The following is a 17180-nucleotide window of genomic DNA, read 5'->3' on the forward strand; positions in this document are numbered from 1 at the left end:
CAACATTTATCTACTAACCTCGCAAAAAAATGATCGCTGCAAATCCGTGAATACTTTGTGGGCTGCCAGTCCTTTCCGTTGATTGCTGCTATCAATCAACGTATTTTGTCTTCATTAGTAGGTATGCGATAAAAAGCAACATTTGGTTTACTCTTTTGTCTGTCTGTACAACCGACTGCAAAGCAAGATATGACCATTTTATAAGATAATCGATTAGATAAAAGACGTTACTCTGTATGAGATTCAATGGTTACAATACAGGCAAGTGGCTCTTTTGCCGTCCAGTATCCCCGAAGGGGACGTTCCCATGAGGGCTGTGATGTCACGTGCAAAAAGTCAATAAAGTACAGCAGTTGTCTAACATTCTTTCAAATAACATCATATAAAACAATTTTTGCTTCATCTTTATACTTTACAAAACATTAACATTACACAAACATTAGAAAAATAAACTTTTTAATCGAACCCGTTCTCCCCACTCACGTACCTCTTTGTAGGCAGACGCCATCTGAAAACACAGGGGAGCAACGACAGTATATCCTCTATTCTTTCAAAATAAAAGCTCTAACTGACAAAAACACGGGAAGTAACCAAAATAAAACCACGACTGTACAATAATAACCCAATCGAAATATCAAATGAAACGATGCAATAATTTTGGAGAAATTAATACATAAATAAACAAAATGACTTTTTCAATAGTCGTTTTTCTATCTGTTACAATGACATGCGCAGTACACAAAACACTTCAGCATGTACAACTAAAATAAATACAAGACCAAAAGTAATAATTCACAAAAGAAATATAAGTCAATTGCAAGTAAATGAAAAAAAAATACACGTTTGCAAACAACGTGTTACACTATGATAATGGCCACACGTTGTTCTAAAGACAATAACAATAAACTGTACCCACTCTCACAGAAAAACTATAATTACAGTATGTGTCAAAAATGTTTCTATTCGTATAAGATATGCTTGGGTACAGAACTGCTTTTATTAAAGTTAAATAATAATAAACACAAACAAACGTGCACTTGTCCTCCATCTTTCGCAATGTCTGTTTCATTTTGGCGTTGGCCTATGTGGCTGCCGTAGTTAGCGATCCAAAACGGCCGATCTTCTGCGCACGCGCGTCACTGATCGTACAGGGGTGACAGATCGCGCCTTGACATGCAGCAATACTCTGCTCAAGACTTTTGAAGCTGCGAGGCCGCCGTATTACGCCTCCCAAGAAACGTTTCCCAGCATACGATCCTATACATTTACAGTATCGAAATTGAAGAACATTCGGACAGTACTTTGTAGAAACAGCATGATTTATGATGTTTTAAATTTGTTAAACATAAACAAAAGGACTTCAGACATTTTACAATTCACCTTAAATACATGAAAAAAAATATATGCTTAATGATGTCTACAGGAGGAAACTTGCACAGTATATTTTTGTTATTATTAAATATAACCAATTCAACAAAAGATGCCTCTGCCACATCTAATATTGGGGAACTGAGCGATAACAGAAAAAGGGGTCTTCAAAGCAGCACATACTTCGTTAAAAAATAGTGACTAACATGCCACAAACCTCCACCCCTATACTAGGAGCCTACGAGCTGTATATGTCTAATCTGTACGTATACGTATAGTTTATAGCATAAACTATACATATACAATACAGCAGAGGTGGGCATCGAGGGCCGGAGTCCTGCAGGTTTTGCATGTTGCCCTTCTCCAACACAGCTGATATATGATCAGCTCATCAGCAAGCTCTGCGTAAGCCTGATAACGATCCTGTTGATTGGAATCAGCTTGTGTTGGAAGTGAGAAACCTCCAAAACCTGCAGGACTCTGGCCCTCGAGGACCGAGATTGCCCACCTCTGCAATACAGTATACTGTTGTCTGTTTGCAGATGGGAGGAGTAAGATGGCCGCTTTGTGGCTTCAACGGCTTGCACGGGTGTGTATGGGCTAGCGACTATCCAGTGGTATATACAGGTCAGTGGTTAGCGAGCCAATCGTGCAGGCCAGGCATCGCACGTTGTGTTTTGAACAGGGGTTTCAGCCCACATCAAACCTTCAAGAGCACAACTAACGGAAATATGACATTCTTTAACATGTTTTTCGACCCAATCGTGTTCCTTCTGCTCTTTCGTTTATCGTGGATCCATGCAAGCAATGGTAAGTTTTGGTTTGTTTGCGTCTATCACACTCACAGTAGCACGAGTATGTTTGACTTAAGGAAAACATAACGATTACCGCATTTTATGTACATTTCAAGAGACACATCATTTTGAGTTATTGATAAATATTAAATTATCCAGATGTGCCGGCATCCAAAACGCACATAAACTACAATGTCAATCGCGAGCAGAAACAACACGGAAGTAAATTCGATAGGAGGTATGTCATAAAAGTTCCAGGACTGGCGTAAAGCTGGACATAGGGTACTGTAGTTCAAATCCAAACTATCTGTACAAGTTTTCCTCTTCGAAGTAATTAACCTTTCGCTAACGCCCGCCTCTCAGGTGAGTCCAACATTCTTCTGGAGTCTGGACACTTACAATGTAAATAAAATACCATTCTAGAGTATGTCAGTGAATGCCTTTCGAGCAATACTAGCGCAATATGTTCGAGAGCGAGGCAAAAGGGTCTGCAATATGTAGTGTAGGGATATATTCATAATATTAAAATATGCAAAACAGTGGTAGTGGTCGCTGGAGAAGTGGGTATACTCTCAATTTTCACAATTTTACCATGTAAGAATTAAAAATTCATCATTTGTACTACTAATAAAATGATCATGACTTGTTAAGAACAGTTGCAGAACAGTTAAGACAAGTAGCCTGAAATAATGTAACATTTATTTATCAGCAAACATAAAGAATATGTTATAAAAATAAAAAAAATACAATATTTAATGAACAATTAACAAAAATAGTGAAAAAACGTCTGGTTAGACTTCAGTATTGTTTTGTGCTGAACAATTTGTCCCCATTCTTGTGTTTCAATTTACCGTTACTTAAAAATCAAGTACCAGCCTATAGCTACTATAAAACTTGACGAGAGCATGTAATTAGTGTGTAACCGGGAGCGTCCACCCCGGGAATCGGAACCCACGTTGCGTATCCCATGTACGAGGACAAATCAGTTCACCTTACCTAAATTTTTGGCAGATGTTGCCAACGAGCTGTCGAATGTGACCGCTGTGTCACTCACCGCAAAGAGCTATTTAACTGTCACAGCGAATTACATTACTCTGGAGTGGAAGATGGAGAGTTACGTTTTGCAAACTCGAGCTGTTTATGATCAACACACGAGCACAAACCTGGCGGAGCACCTGAAGGAGGCAGTGCAAGAATGGAAGCTGGAGAGACCTGGGACCACAATACTGTACCTATCACTACTGATAATGCTAAGAACATCATCAACGCAGTAAAAGAAGCAGGACTGGGTCCTCAGATTGGCTGTTTTGCACATACAATAAATGTATCATTCCAAAAAGCAACAGCAATCAATCAAGTATCCAGATTATTGGGGAAAGTCAGAAAGGTAGTCACATTTTTTTTCACAAAAGCACCACAGCTGCCCATATCCTGAAGAACAAGCAAGAAATGCTTAATATTCAACAACATGCACTCATTCAAGATGTTCCCACCCGCTCGAATTCCAGCTACGACATTCTGAAACGATACCTAGAACAGCAAGCAGCAATATATTCAGCACTAACTAAGAAAACTCTCAAAAATAAAAACATTTACACGCTCAATGATGAGGAAGTTGATGTGGCAGAAGAACTGATTGAAATACATAAACCTATAAAAACCATCACATTGATGAGTACTGAAGCAAGAGCTTCAGTCTCTATGATACTCCCCTTGAAAGGCACTGTCCATGGCACCAATACAAGAAGACAGCCCAACAGTGAAAGAGGTCAAGTTAGCTGTCACGGCAAATCTGCAGGAGAAATACTCTGTGTGCTAGGATTTTTTGCACAAGTGCACTGCCCTGGACCCAAGGTTTAAAGGCCTGCCACATATCGAAGATGCTGAATGATATTCAATGACTTCTGACAGAAATGAATGCAATACAGGAGAAGGTATTGTAGCCTACTATAAGCTATCTATATATATTTTTTTCTATCAGAATATTAATTTACAAAAGTTGCCTTTTCTGCAGAATGAGGATTTCACTGATATGACAGCTGGATCTTCATCTCCAGGGACATCATCCACCTCATCACCTCCAGCTAAGAAGTCTGTAATGACTGAACTCTTTGGTGAACTTTTCCAGGGCCACGGGGTGAGTGGAAAGCTAAACCTTTTGGAGCAGGTCAAAGAAGAAGTATTCAAGTACAGAGCTTCAGGGTGCCTTTCCCTTGAAGCTGACCCTCTTCTTTGGCGGAAAGGCAATGAGACCACATACCCGCATATTGCAAAATTAGCAAAGCGCTACCTCTCAATTCCAGCTACCTCAGTTGCTAGTGAACGGATTTTCTCCGCTGCTGGAGATATTGTCACCGCAACAAGATCAGTGCTTTCTGCAGATAATGTGGATATGTTAATCTTTTTAGCCAAAAACTATAAACTGGAATTGTGAGATATATATTTTTTCATGATAAAGACGAGTGTATGACAACTTGTCCTTAAACTTCTTTAGGTAGATGTGTCAAAGGCAGTTGCTGTAAAGTGTTAAAAGATTTCAATGCCTTAACAGTTTACTCAGGATTGCTTTATTGTTGTAAGTGTATTCATTAGAACAACCAATATGATTTATTTGAATACCACCCAAATGGGTCGCTTTTATTTATTTTTGTATAATTTATTTGAATATCACCCAAATTGGTTGCTTTTATTTGTTTCTAAAAAGGCGCACCATTTGCTTATCTCTTCAAAATAAACAAATTGTAAAAGTTTTTTTCAGTGATTTTTGTACCGAAAATATACTGAACCGAAGACTCCAAGAAACCGAACCGAACCTAAATGTGATTTTGTGTACCGTTACACCCCTAATATTTATACTGTAAAATTTGGAGGTTGCTATTGTTCGCTTTCAAAAATGGGCTTAATACGCATCTGGTCTTTGGTATGGCCCGGTCGGGGATTGAACCCACAACCTCCCAGTCTGGACACTCTAGCCCACTGAGCTCGTACAGTACAGAGCTGGAACAGTAACATTATCTTTAATATAAACTTCTAATCCAAGATCCATAAATTCTCTGACATGACAGACACTTCATCTTTATATTTTACCAGAAAAAACAATCTCTAACATGCCCCTTGGTCTTGGATTTTATTGCATAACATGTCATAAGAAGACAACAGGCGCATTATATGGGCTATGAGGTTATTTGTCTTTTTTGTTTCAGTGGGTGAAGAGCTGCCTCCGCCACAGAATGTAGACTTCATTACCTTGAACACCAATTACATGCTGAAGTGGGACTGGGACAAGAGCGAGACTGCTTCAAAGTATCAAGTTGTTTCTTTCTCTGTGCAATATATCTCGTGAGTAGAGCTTTACATTACAATTTTGAGCTGTGTGTATGAGTGGGACATGTTAATTGGTTTAGATACACAAGATAGCGGTCCGGTTTCAAAGACGAGGCTTATAATCAAGCCAAGAGTAGGCCTAAATTAGTAAAGTTAGGTCATTTAAGTGCTTGCATGAAATTAAATTGGTCTTTTAAAGACATGAACACACGTTTGTTAATCTTTCAATTACATAAAGGTTTTGCAAAAAAAAAACCAGTGCTTGCAATAATCTATGGTGGAGAGAAGCAAAAGAAAATCAAGTACACTAGGCGCTCAATGACCACTTGCACAGTAGGACATCTCAAGTGTACATAGAAAAAACTAATTTGATGCGTCAAACAGAAACAACTAGCATGTGAGCACATTGCAGGGCAGGGACGGATTGGGACTCATTTTCAGCCCTGGAGTTTCAGGGATCAGACTGGCCCACTTTAGTTCACATTGTAATGAACATTAATGAACAATTTTCCAGTTTGTGTATCAATGTAAAATAGATGAGCATTCCCTCGATATTTAAATTGCAAACAATTTACAATTGAATGCTCTTACTTCTAAGAGTGCGGCGTTTGTTTATTTGGACAAGTATGAATTGAACATAAAATGGGCAAAAAAGACAAAAAGAAACTAATAAGCAAATGTACATTAAATGGGATTCGACAGTTTACACTTCACTAGACACACTTACCAAATGAAGTTAAAACAGATTAAGGTAACTAACCCTGCACTTCTTATTAGTACTTTTATTTTGACGTGTTCTCACCACTTTTTGTGCACTACTGAACTGGCTGGCGCTAACTTGGAAAGCAACGGTAATCGTAGGAGGCTTTCCCATCATGCTTTGTTGCTGTTACTAGTAACACTTGTGATTGTGTTTTGCCTTGTTTATGTGTTATTCTTGTGCAGAAGAGGTTTAATATAGTTATATTGTTTCTATTCGGGGATTAAAGTTTTGCTACTTTTGATATTAAATTATTGTAACTCGGTGACACCCTTAGTAACAAAGGCAGGCAGTCAGTGCTACTGTAAATATTATGAAGGTTGATTGGAGTTACAGTTGATTGACAATGAGGCAGTCAACATTAGATGACATGGATACTCTTATGGGCTGATTTTAAAAAGAATGTGTGGGCTAGTTGTAAACTTCAGTTTTCTGTTACTGTATTCACTGAATTAGTTGTAAACTTCAGTTTTCTCTGATTTACTGTGGCGCGCACACGTCTTCTCTGCACTTGGAAGACGCTACTAATGGCACTGGCATTATGTATTTATATATATATTATAAAGGGTGATTGGAGTTACAGTTGATTGACAATGAGACAGTCAACATTAGATGACATGGATACTCTTACGGGCTGATTTTAAAACAAATGTGTGAGCTAGTTGTAAACTTCAGTTTTCTATGATTCACTGAATTAGTGTTAAACTTCAGTTTTCTCAGATTTACTGTGGCGCGCACACGTCTTCTCTGCACTTGGAAGACGCTACTAATGGCACTGGCAGTATGTCGGTTACTGACGTCAGTTCCTAGCGGTTTATGAGACCTTTTCCTGTATCCTTCAAAATAAAAGTATCAACTATATTATAAAAGCACAATAAAACAACGCAATTCTGCAATACAAAAATGCAAAAACAAAAATAATAGTCATTAACATATTTTATTTTAGAAAACCTGAGTGAGGGAAATATTTTTCTCCTTTTTTTTTTTGCCCTGCAATTTGGCGGCCCCTCCACTAGATGTTGCCCTAGGCGACTGCCTAGTTTGGCTATGCCCTGCATAGGCTACATGCTTTTTTGCTCTTCATAGTTTATGATCACCAAATGCCACTTTTATCTACCAAAGGCCATTACAACAGGCATAATTTATTACATTATTCGTTGTCTCGCCCGCTTCAGCAAACTCTGTTGTTGTTCTCACACAGCCGTCCTTCCTTGGAGCCTGGCGGCTCACCACTCGCGGCAGCAGCGAGGCAGGCCCCAATCGGGCGGCGGTGGACCTTCGCGAGAGAAAGAGCGGAGGTCCCCGCTTGGCCGGCGGTGAGACCAACCAGCCCCCGCTCTTTTTCGAAGAGGTCTCCGCTTGGCCGGCAGTGAGATCAACCAGCCCCCGCTCTCTCTCACAAAGGTCCCTGACCGCAGTGAGCCGGTGGCAAGGAGGCGGCTTCTCACTGCCGAACGGCTTCCGCTAGCTGGCGACGCGGGGCCCCCCTTTCTGCCAAATGGCTTCCGATGTTCCCCCAGTGCAATTTTGACAGACATTGGCTGTAGGAAATATTTACCTCAGCATTCCCCGTTTCACTTCGTCATTGGAGACGTGAACGTGCACGCGCCCAGGAGATAAGCCCCTGTGGATCGGGGTGTGGATCGGGACCATTTTGACAGATACCAGATCAATTTTTTTTCCCAATATCTGGGCTGATACGCGATCGACGTATCAGATCGGAGCATCCCTATTCCTGACTACTCTTGAAGTACCCTTGAGCATAGCACCAACCCCACTCCAAGCGTAACTCAAAGGTGCATTGTTGCCCTTTACTCTGACATATCTTCTTGCTTTCTTGTATGTATGTAATCCCTAAATAGTGTGCATCACAAAATATACAGCAGAGTACAGGTTGAATGACAATCAGTATAATACATTTAACTTTAAAAAACAACAATGGCAACTGCTATTCACCAGGTGCCAGAATGCTCATCATCCAATATTGTATGGTAACATTTATTTTAATTTTTTTCTTTACAGGAAATACAAGCTAAAATCCAACAACTGGTCTACTGCCTGTGACGAGACATCTTACAAGTCATGTGACCTTACTGGGTGTAACCTGAACTACTGGGGCTTCTATGTGTTGCGTGTGCGCAGCAATGGCAATTTCAGTCACTCAGACTGGGTGTGGAAAGAGTTTTGTCCTGAGAAGCATGGTGAGAAATTATAGAAAAATTAGAACATGTTAAGTGTTGAGTTCTTTGTGTCCACTTTCTTTTGAACAAGGCACCAATTACTGCTCAGGGCAGCAGTATGACTGGATTGTATCACTTGTGTATAGAGCCACCGCTACCCCATTGCGGGGGTGGGGGTATTTCAATGACAATGTGCGTATGTCGCTCGATCAATCGATGCCCGGGGTGAACGAGCGTTTCTCTTGCAATGATAACATTTTTGCTGACGAATTTTTCAGCGACATGTCAAGTGCATATTGGAGCGTTCACGCATGACGTGCACACTCGATGAGGTCACAATTCCACACGGACGATAGTGCCCCTCTACAAACGATGGTACCCCACTCACTCTGCGTACTGTGCGAGTGCCGGCCCTGCTTGTGTATAATGCTTCTCACAGCGTTAGAAAATCATTTCAGTTTCTATATACTGAAAATCAATATTGTACAGTGTAATAATTATAGCGGTGCCTCGAGATTCGAGTGACCCAATCTGAGTTTTTTCATGATACGAGATGTTCCAAGTTTTTTGCTTTGATTTATATTTAAAAACTCGAGACATAGAACTGTATAGTAACAGCAGTTTGGCATATAGTGAACAGTTCTCACAAAGTAGTCTTCTGGCTGTTTATTGCCGCTCTCACACTAAGCATAAAACAAAGAGAATTACACGTGTATCTAAAACCACATACCTTTGCTTTAAATAAATCAGTTAAAGTTCATGCTCACAAACAAAGCAAAATACCATATTTTGACTTCACAACATTAGCATTTTGGTGTTAGAAACATTTCATTATTATTATTAACCTTTAGTTCAACACAAATGGCGGAGAAACATAACAATACTCACAGGTGTATATAATCTTTCTTATAATCTTTATTCACTGTGAGTTCTTCAATTTATTAAATAGACTCTCACACTTTTCAAGTTTATTTTCTCCTCGACGTTGTATCATCATAGACAAAACAGCAAAAGCACAATATTGCAGATACACGTCGCTCAGCAAAACAAAATGGCCAAGCACTGCAATAGTCCAAACGCAGCAGCATGATGCAAACCAAATGAAAAATGTGAAGTCGTTTTTTAAAATTTGTTCTGTTAAATTTGATTTAAATACATTCATGAATTGATACAGATTCAAATAGTTAGTACAATGCAATAGGCCTGTATTCATTTCCCTGCACACTTTTCAAGGAGCAGCGCTGTTCTGCCTCAGCCAAAATCCACTACTGTACAGTCCGTGGCCCGGCAATTTGGAACCCCTGGTAGACTCTTTATTCTTTTTTTATTTTTATTTTTTAGAAAGCTCAGTATTGTCAACATGTAATCATTGCTCTTTCTCTTTTTTTGTGTGTGTGCATGAATATGTGCGTGCGTGTAAGTTTGTGCTCATTAATTCACCTGAAACCTATTAAAAAATCCCATACCCTTCACCTAGACCGAAGACTTCAGAATCCTGCTAGAGTCGTGAAGTTGTCAGGAGACCCGAGGAAGGATCAAAGAAAAGAAAGAAAAGTGAGATCCAGCACCGACCAGACACCACCTACTACCTACAGTATTACCAACCATAATCTTTCACCAACCCCAGAAACATCTAAATTCCAACAAATTAGGGAGACCTCAAGAGACCAAAGGAAAGACAGAAGAAAGGAAAGGAGGATAGACGAAGCAGAGTGAGATCCACAGACATCAGCCTCCACCGATTCAGCAACTAGAGAAAGAAGCAGATTGTGTTTGAATTTCGGTTGATGCTGGTGTGGTGGATCTGTCATGCATGAAAACCTCCACCAAAGAAGGGAGCCGTCGACCCCGGCCACAGAGCAAGCACAACCCCCCTCAGGGCCTTTCAGGCGGCGGCAACGCCAGGGCACAACCCCCGACCGAAAAGCAAACCCAGAAGCCCGGAGTGCCCCCTCACCTCAACCCAGCCCCTGTCGGCCCCCAAATCCCCAGACGCCCCCCTCGACCAAGCTCCCACCCCCCCGCCAGCCCCCCAAACCGACCTCCAAATCCCCCCCAATACCCAGGAATCGGTGCCAGAGAGGGGCCGGACAGCGGAATAGCGAGGGCACCCGTGCCCACCCCACCTCCAGCCGTGTGGTGGGGCGGAACACTGGGGACGGAAGGGGAGAATGGAGCACCGGGAGATGGGCGGCACCCCCGGACCCCAGAAAGGTCTCGGTCGTCACTCCAGCGTGCCTAGTGAAAACTAACGCTGTTACTGAGTTCGCCAGCTCGCCGACTGGCGTGCTCCACCCCTACACCGTGGCTGTGACCCCACCCAGTGCATATACAAGTGTGTGGTGCATTCAAATTGGGAGCAGGTGAGATGGAGCACAGGGAAATGATATTCCCCCGCTCAGATCCACCAACGGGACCCCGGCGGGCAGATAGAGACAGCACGGCGGGGCGATAGGACTCCGGGTCCCGTTCGAGGTGCCAGGCGGCTCACTGGAGCGCGGCAGGCCATAACACCCCCACCAGCCCGGCTCCCTGAGCCCACGAGACCCAGGCCAGGGATGGAGCCCCCGGCCCAGGAGGAAGGGGAGGAAGGTGGACAGGGGAGTTGGACGGGATGGGGGGGAGGAGACGACAAGAAGGGGAAGGGGCGGCGGCAGGGCAGCAGAGAGAGGGGGGAGGGACCGGGAGGCGGGGGGAGGCGACGAGGGCGAGGCGGCAAGGGGGATAATGTTATCCTACAGTCCAAGATAGCGGAAGGTTTTTCTAAGACTTTTAGTCCAGAAATACATAACCAGAGTGCATAACCGTAAAGCATCAGCTTTTTATCATCATGTATTGAGTAATATGTGTTCTATGAATAATTTTATTTTAGATAAGTTGTAAATTGGTGTGTGTTTGTCATTTTAAATATGTATTCATAAACTTGAATCCAAAAGTCAGATTCCGGAGCTATAGACAGGTCTGTTTGCCATTACAGATGGGTAAATACATTTTATCTGTGTACTAAAGTAACTCATATATTTGAGAGGTTTTTTGTTGTTAAATATTGTGGTTTTTTTTGGAGAAAGCTTTGTAATTTCTTTAGCTAAAACAGGCAGTTGGAGTGTACCCCGAAGTGTTGGAATTTGTTTCTTTACCATATTTTTAACTTGCGGATAATGTAAAAAAAAAAAAAAAAAACTAACTTGTTTTTTATTTTGTATTTTTGGAGCAAGTTTGTATATGATATAAACATATTATCTGAGAAAAGATGGTGGAGTTGTGTAATTCCTTTGTGCTCCCACACACCTACATAAAACGATAAAACGAAAGTCGGGTGTTATGCCATATGGGAGAAAGCCCGCAGGGCTCTAGTTGTGATTTTGTGATTTCTAGTGGCTTACACCAGGCGGTCAGGGTGGAGGAAATCATTGGATTTTTAAAATGATTGTGTCGCTTAATCGATGTTGTAATAAAGAGCAAATCTTTGGTTATTACAATCCTTCTGTTCTAGTTCCAGCCAACAGTTAGTATCTCTGTTGGGTTGTGCCCATAGAATGATATATTGTAGTAGTTAGCTATATAGTAGTGCATAAAATTTGGTGCCTCTAGACCTTTGGATTTACTTTTCTGAAGAGTAGACAGACTAATCTTTGCTTTTTTTTCATTTCAGTAGAATTTTGTAATGGCAGAGTCCAACAACTGAAACCAGTTAGACGTAGGTTTAAATTGAATCATTGAGAAGAAAAAAATTATTTTGGGTAAAACTTTCATTTGAATGGTGGCTATTCGTCCTATTAGAGAAATAGGAAGAGTAAATCTGAAAGTATGAGGTTGTTGCAATCCTGTTCTAGTTCTAGTTACTCTTTACTCTTAAGGTAAAGCTTGGCTGAAGTGCCAATTGCCAATGAACACTAGTCCACTCAATTATAAAACTGTATGACAAAGCCTTTTACTGTAGAAACAGTTAATTTCTGTATTGACAAGTCTTGTTAAATAATCCCTTCAGCTATTCAACAGCTGCTTATTTTTGTGTCAAAGCACCAGTTCATTAAAAAAAAAGAAAAAGCATCATGATACTGTCACGGTGTCACCTCAATAGTTCACTGAAGGCCATTTTCTCAGTTCCTTGTCTTGACTTTATTTGTGCCAACGTGTTTAATTGAAGCCACAAATTCTCACATCCCCTTTGTCTTCTACCTTGCAGCTGCACTGGGTCCACCATCCAAAGTGGAACTGGCTGCTGCGCTAAACAACCTTGATGTTTCTATCTCCGATCCACTGACCAGTTCAAACTACTCTATGAAGGAGAAGCTTCCAAAATTGTACTACTACATTGTGTACTGGGAACATAATGGGAACAAGCAGGTAGGAACTCCATATTCAATTTTTCTCTAATCCACACAAACTGTATTAACTTTTATTCATGTAGGTGGAAATTTTATTAACATTGTAACGTATAACATTATATATGCTAATTTAAATGTACAATAAATGGTAAATGGGATGTATTTATATCGCAGATATATTCTTTTAAAATGCTCGTACCTTCTCAGCCTTGTTTAGACAGTGAGCTAAACTCGTCTTCAACATCACGACTCTGAAGATGTTGCTCTGGTCCACAGGTTTAATGATGAAGAAAAAGGTGCAACTGTAATAACAGTATGAGGCAATATCACTTTTTACTCCACACCATACAAAGTAGATATTAACTCTTTGACTGCCAGACGTTTTCAGAAAAGGGATGCCGTCAGTGCCAGCCGATTTAAACATTTTGACTGATCTTTCAAGGTCCACAGAAAATTTTGTGTTTGGACTATGGAAACACACATACTACCAAATGAAAGATTGAACTCTCATCTTTCATCAGAAAAAAAAGTTTGTTTCTACCTTATTCCGTTTTTCAGTAATTAACAATAGAAAATTGTTAGTTTCACCCAAATGCTCTGTTTTGAAACAAAAAACGGAGAAATCAAGCTTTTTGTGAAACGATATTATTTCATGCACTCTAGTTAATTTGACACCTTTTTTTTTCCATGAATGATGCCACAAACACCTAAACAGTGCTTTACTTCTGTAAAACACTACCACCAACAATGAAAAAGTGTTTTTTGATAGCAAAATACGTTTATTTACGTTCAACAGTGTAACAATTTGACAAAACAATTTGGCAAACTATTTACAAATGTGTGCAACCGTGGTATTATTTACAATTGTGTGGATGTTGCAAATACAGTTTTTCTTTTTGTAACACTCCCCTGCGTGCAAGTGGACGCAGCAGGATTTTCACAACAGATTAGTTTTACTGCGATGGCCCCTTAGCGTGCAGACGCTACACTTTCTTGCTGGCTTTTTTTTCCGAGGAATAGCAAGTATATACTGCAGTGTGTGTTTGGCCATGTTGCCATCAAGTCTACTCTCAGGATCATGATACGGTGACGTTACGGTGGTGTTACGTCTGGCTTCCTCATTCAGTTCCTATACCGGGTGGTTGATCCATCTTATCCGCTCCATTCATGGTGGCATCGTAGTCCATAACCAGTGTCTTCTCCGCGATCAGACTGTACCCACTCCTCCGATGAATATGCATTGGACTCGGGGCAATCTTCGTCGTCCGATTGAACGTCCACCTGAGCAGGAGTGCTCGGTTGTGCTCCACGTTTTCCGGCGTTAGCATCGCTAGCCGGTGAGGCTTTATGACGTGGTCATAGCCGCCGCGTCAACGCTTCCAACTTCGGCGTCAACCTCGGAGTCACCATCATCATCATTGTCGTCATCAATGTGCTCTTTAGCATTGGTCGATGCTTTTCGTCTTTGAAAAAAATGCTCAAGCGTGAGCTGCTTGCAACCGGTCGCCATTATGGCTTCCTCAGCCACTGTCCCCTCAACACTCTAGCTCCGCCTCACGTCTTCTACTGACGCCTACCCAATCTTGTCCAAAGAGAGTCATCGCTGCCGTCTAGGGGCCAAAAATAGGCATTATACTAACTAGATCTGCTTGATACTTTCAGCACAGCTGGCCAAGGCTTTCCTCCACCCGTTTCCAAAAAAAAACAAAAAAAAATTGGTGAACGTCTTTTAACGTCTTTGGCGCTCCTCCGTAGGATTTTGCTAAACGTTATTTAACGTTTTTGGCAGTCAAAGAGTTAAACATCTTAAATTTACAGACCATATTCATTATTTACTCAGTTCTTTATCTCTGTCCATAGAGATAAAAGAAAATGGGACAACAATTTTAACAGAATCAGTTAATTGTGTTAATTAACAATTTTTTCATCCAATGCTTCCTCAAAGCAGATGTGTACCTACAACTGCACAATTGAGAATTTATTTAGTCATATCCATTCAAATCTATGATGACGGTAAAGCCAAAGCGTTCCCAGAATACATTGCATGACGCAAAATATATTTGAATTAATGAAGTTATAAGGATGTTAATCTTTGTCATATATGTGTGTTTGTGTTACGTAAACATACAGGAATTGCTTAACGGGCAGCTGTCAGCCCTACATACATTTAATTCTTGATGCTAAAACAGTCACAAGCGCGACAGCCGATACCATTATCGATTTCCCTTGCGAGTACCGATACTTTGAAATATGGCCTGATACGATACGTGGTATCGGTACTCGTCCATTCCTTGTAAAAAGTGTCCATTACCGAAACGCAGCAGATAATAGCTTATCATAGACTCATTCTAGCTGCCCTGAATGTAGAAAGAATGTGATTTCACCTAGTAGTGTGATTGTATTAAATTTGATACGGAGCAGCATCTGTGCTGTCCTATGGAAAGGTATCAGTGTATGACTTAGTGAATAGAATGGGTATCAGGAGTTTTGGAAGCTGCATAACAATGATACTTAATTGCTGTTATCTGTCTTTCAGCTCCTACAACCCCAAATTGTGAACACCAGTGCGAACATGGTAACTTTTCCAGCCCGGAAATCGTGGACATGGTACTGTGTTCGGGTCCAATCACGTTCTGACCATCCCAGTAAGAGGAGCAAGTTTAATTTACCACATTGTATTCTGACTGATGGTAAGTATTTTTTTATTTAAATGAGTTGAACCTTTATTGTACAATATTTGCAAACATATAAACAAAGCTTACAGTATGCAAAAGCACACAAGCCATAGAACAGAGACAGCATATTTAACCAAGCTAAACATCATGAACAAGAAAACTAACAAAAGACACAAAAACAAAATTAAGGGAGAAAAAAAGTCAACCAGTGAGAAAATCCACAGTAAATAATCCTGTCCTAATTCTTCACACAACTCCGCCCTGCTGTCAATGCAGGACGCGGCATCTCCCAAGCGTGTGGCTAAATCAGTCAGCTTCGCTTCCATCGCTCTCGCCAGGGCCTGATAGAGTTGAGTTTGCTTTCTTGTATCTCCGAAGTTTCTTTAACCAGCGCGTATGTCTTTAGTTATTTGGACCGTTGTGCTGCTGTGTGTGTCCGTGAGTCATGGCAGCTGGAGTCTGAATTAAAATGTGAAACTAGAGTGTATATTGCTTCTCATTTTAAAGCTACTGTGCAAATATAAATGACAGCATATAAACACTATGATTATTTATATCGTTGCTGCTTTGTGAAAAACACTTATGTCCATTTTTGGCTTTTTAAAAAATGTGTTTTTTAAAAAAACATTTTTATGTTTTTGGAATGAAACTGAATGCAGACGCCCCCAAAACGTAAAAAAAAAAAAAATGGACTTAAGTGTTTTTCACATAGCAGTGACCAGAGGTGGGGGCGTCAATAAATTTTGAGCGTCCGTCATTTGGCAATTGTCAACAGTCAAGACACCCTTCGATCATCGTCAATCCATCAATATCTGAAATTGATCGGCATTGTACTCATCAATCCGTCATTTGTCATATCCTCAGCGAAAAATGGTATCTGTCATTCACGGACTTTCTGTCAATATTGACGGAATGAATGTCCACCAGCATTGGCGGACTGACGGACCTATGCCCACTTTTTATGTCAGGCTGGCATGGAACTGCATTTACTAGGTGTTACTGACATATACCTGTAGATATAGCACACTGTATAACACACTCTTCAAGTCATTGTTTCTGACACCAATCACTGTCATGGTTTAATGAAATAAAAATCCAAATAAAAAATAATACAGGCAGGAACATTTCTAAGTAAAATTCAGGGTTTAGAAATTATAATCGTGAAGAAGTAAGAGTCATTGTGCATATTAGACATGGTTTCAATTGAATTGCTGTGTGTTGTGTCAAATGGAGATCACTGATTGGCTATTTAGCTAGAAAATGCAAATCATTCCTCTGGCCGATGACGTCACTTCAGCGCTCTGCACACGGTAGGCGCCGTCGCTCGCTCTCAATTAATTTCCTTTGGAAACAGGGCGACAAGGCGAAAATCGCCTTCCGCCCTCCCCCTCGGTGACACGCAAAATTCGTGCATGTGAAAATTCCCGCTCGTACCCTTAGACGTGCACGCATAGGCCCGCGACGCGATACTAGAAAGTTGAAACATGTTAAATTTTTGCCACTGTCACCAGGGCTTTCGCCGGGGCTTCAACCAATCAGCGAAGGTTTCATTGATGAGCCAATGAAGAGCAAGGCATGCTACACAGTGGGCTTTTCAGCAAAATGGATGAGATCATTTTAGCAGCGTTCGACTATCAATTTGTAAAAAAAACAACCAAAAAAACAGGTTATCATTTTGTACAATACTTCACACAATCGTTTCCGTGACATCAACAAAACGGCGGTAGTTTTCTTTACCGTTTTTGTAACAG

General features: G+C 40.8%; 1 protein-coding gene across 7 annotated transcripts in view; it reads left to right on the top strand.

The window, feature by feature from the left end:
- The first annotated feature begins 1938 nt into the window (after positions 1–1938).
- The window catches only part of LOC144060210 (interferon alpha/beta receptor 1a-like), a 38795-nt gene continuing 23553 nt past the window's right edge, over positions 1939–17180 (top strand). Inside the window, exons 1-6 of one of the 7 annotated variants that reach the window (XM_077579511.1) lie at positions 1940–2178; positions 3883–4096; positions 4177–5501; positions 8269–8447; positions 12613–12773; positions 15291–15444. In XM_077579511.1, coding sequence (XP_077435637.1) covers positions 5338–5501; positions 8269–8447; positions 12613–12773; positions 15291–15444 — 658 coding nt within the window. In that variant the 5' untranslated portion in view covers positions 1940–2178; positions 3883–4096; positions 4177–5337. Of the gene's footprint in view, positions 4097–4176; positions 5502–8268; positions 8448–12612; positions 12774–15290; positions 15445–17180 lie in introns of all 7 variants that reach the window. The other 6 variants (XM_077579512.1, XM_077579515.1, XM_077579516.1 and 3 more) reach the window with 6 other exon arrangements.

This window comes from Vanacampus margaritifer, chromosome 11 (genome assembly GCF_051991255.1).
Source record: "Vanacampus margaritifer isolate UIUO_Vmar chromosome 11, RoL_Vmar_1.0, whole genome shotgun sequence".
Taxonomy (NCBI): Eukaryota; Metazoa; Chordata; class Actinopteri; order Syngnathiformes; family Syngnathidae; genus Vanacampus; species Vanacampus margaritifer.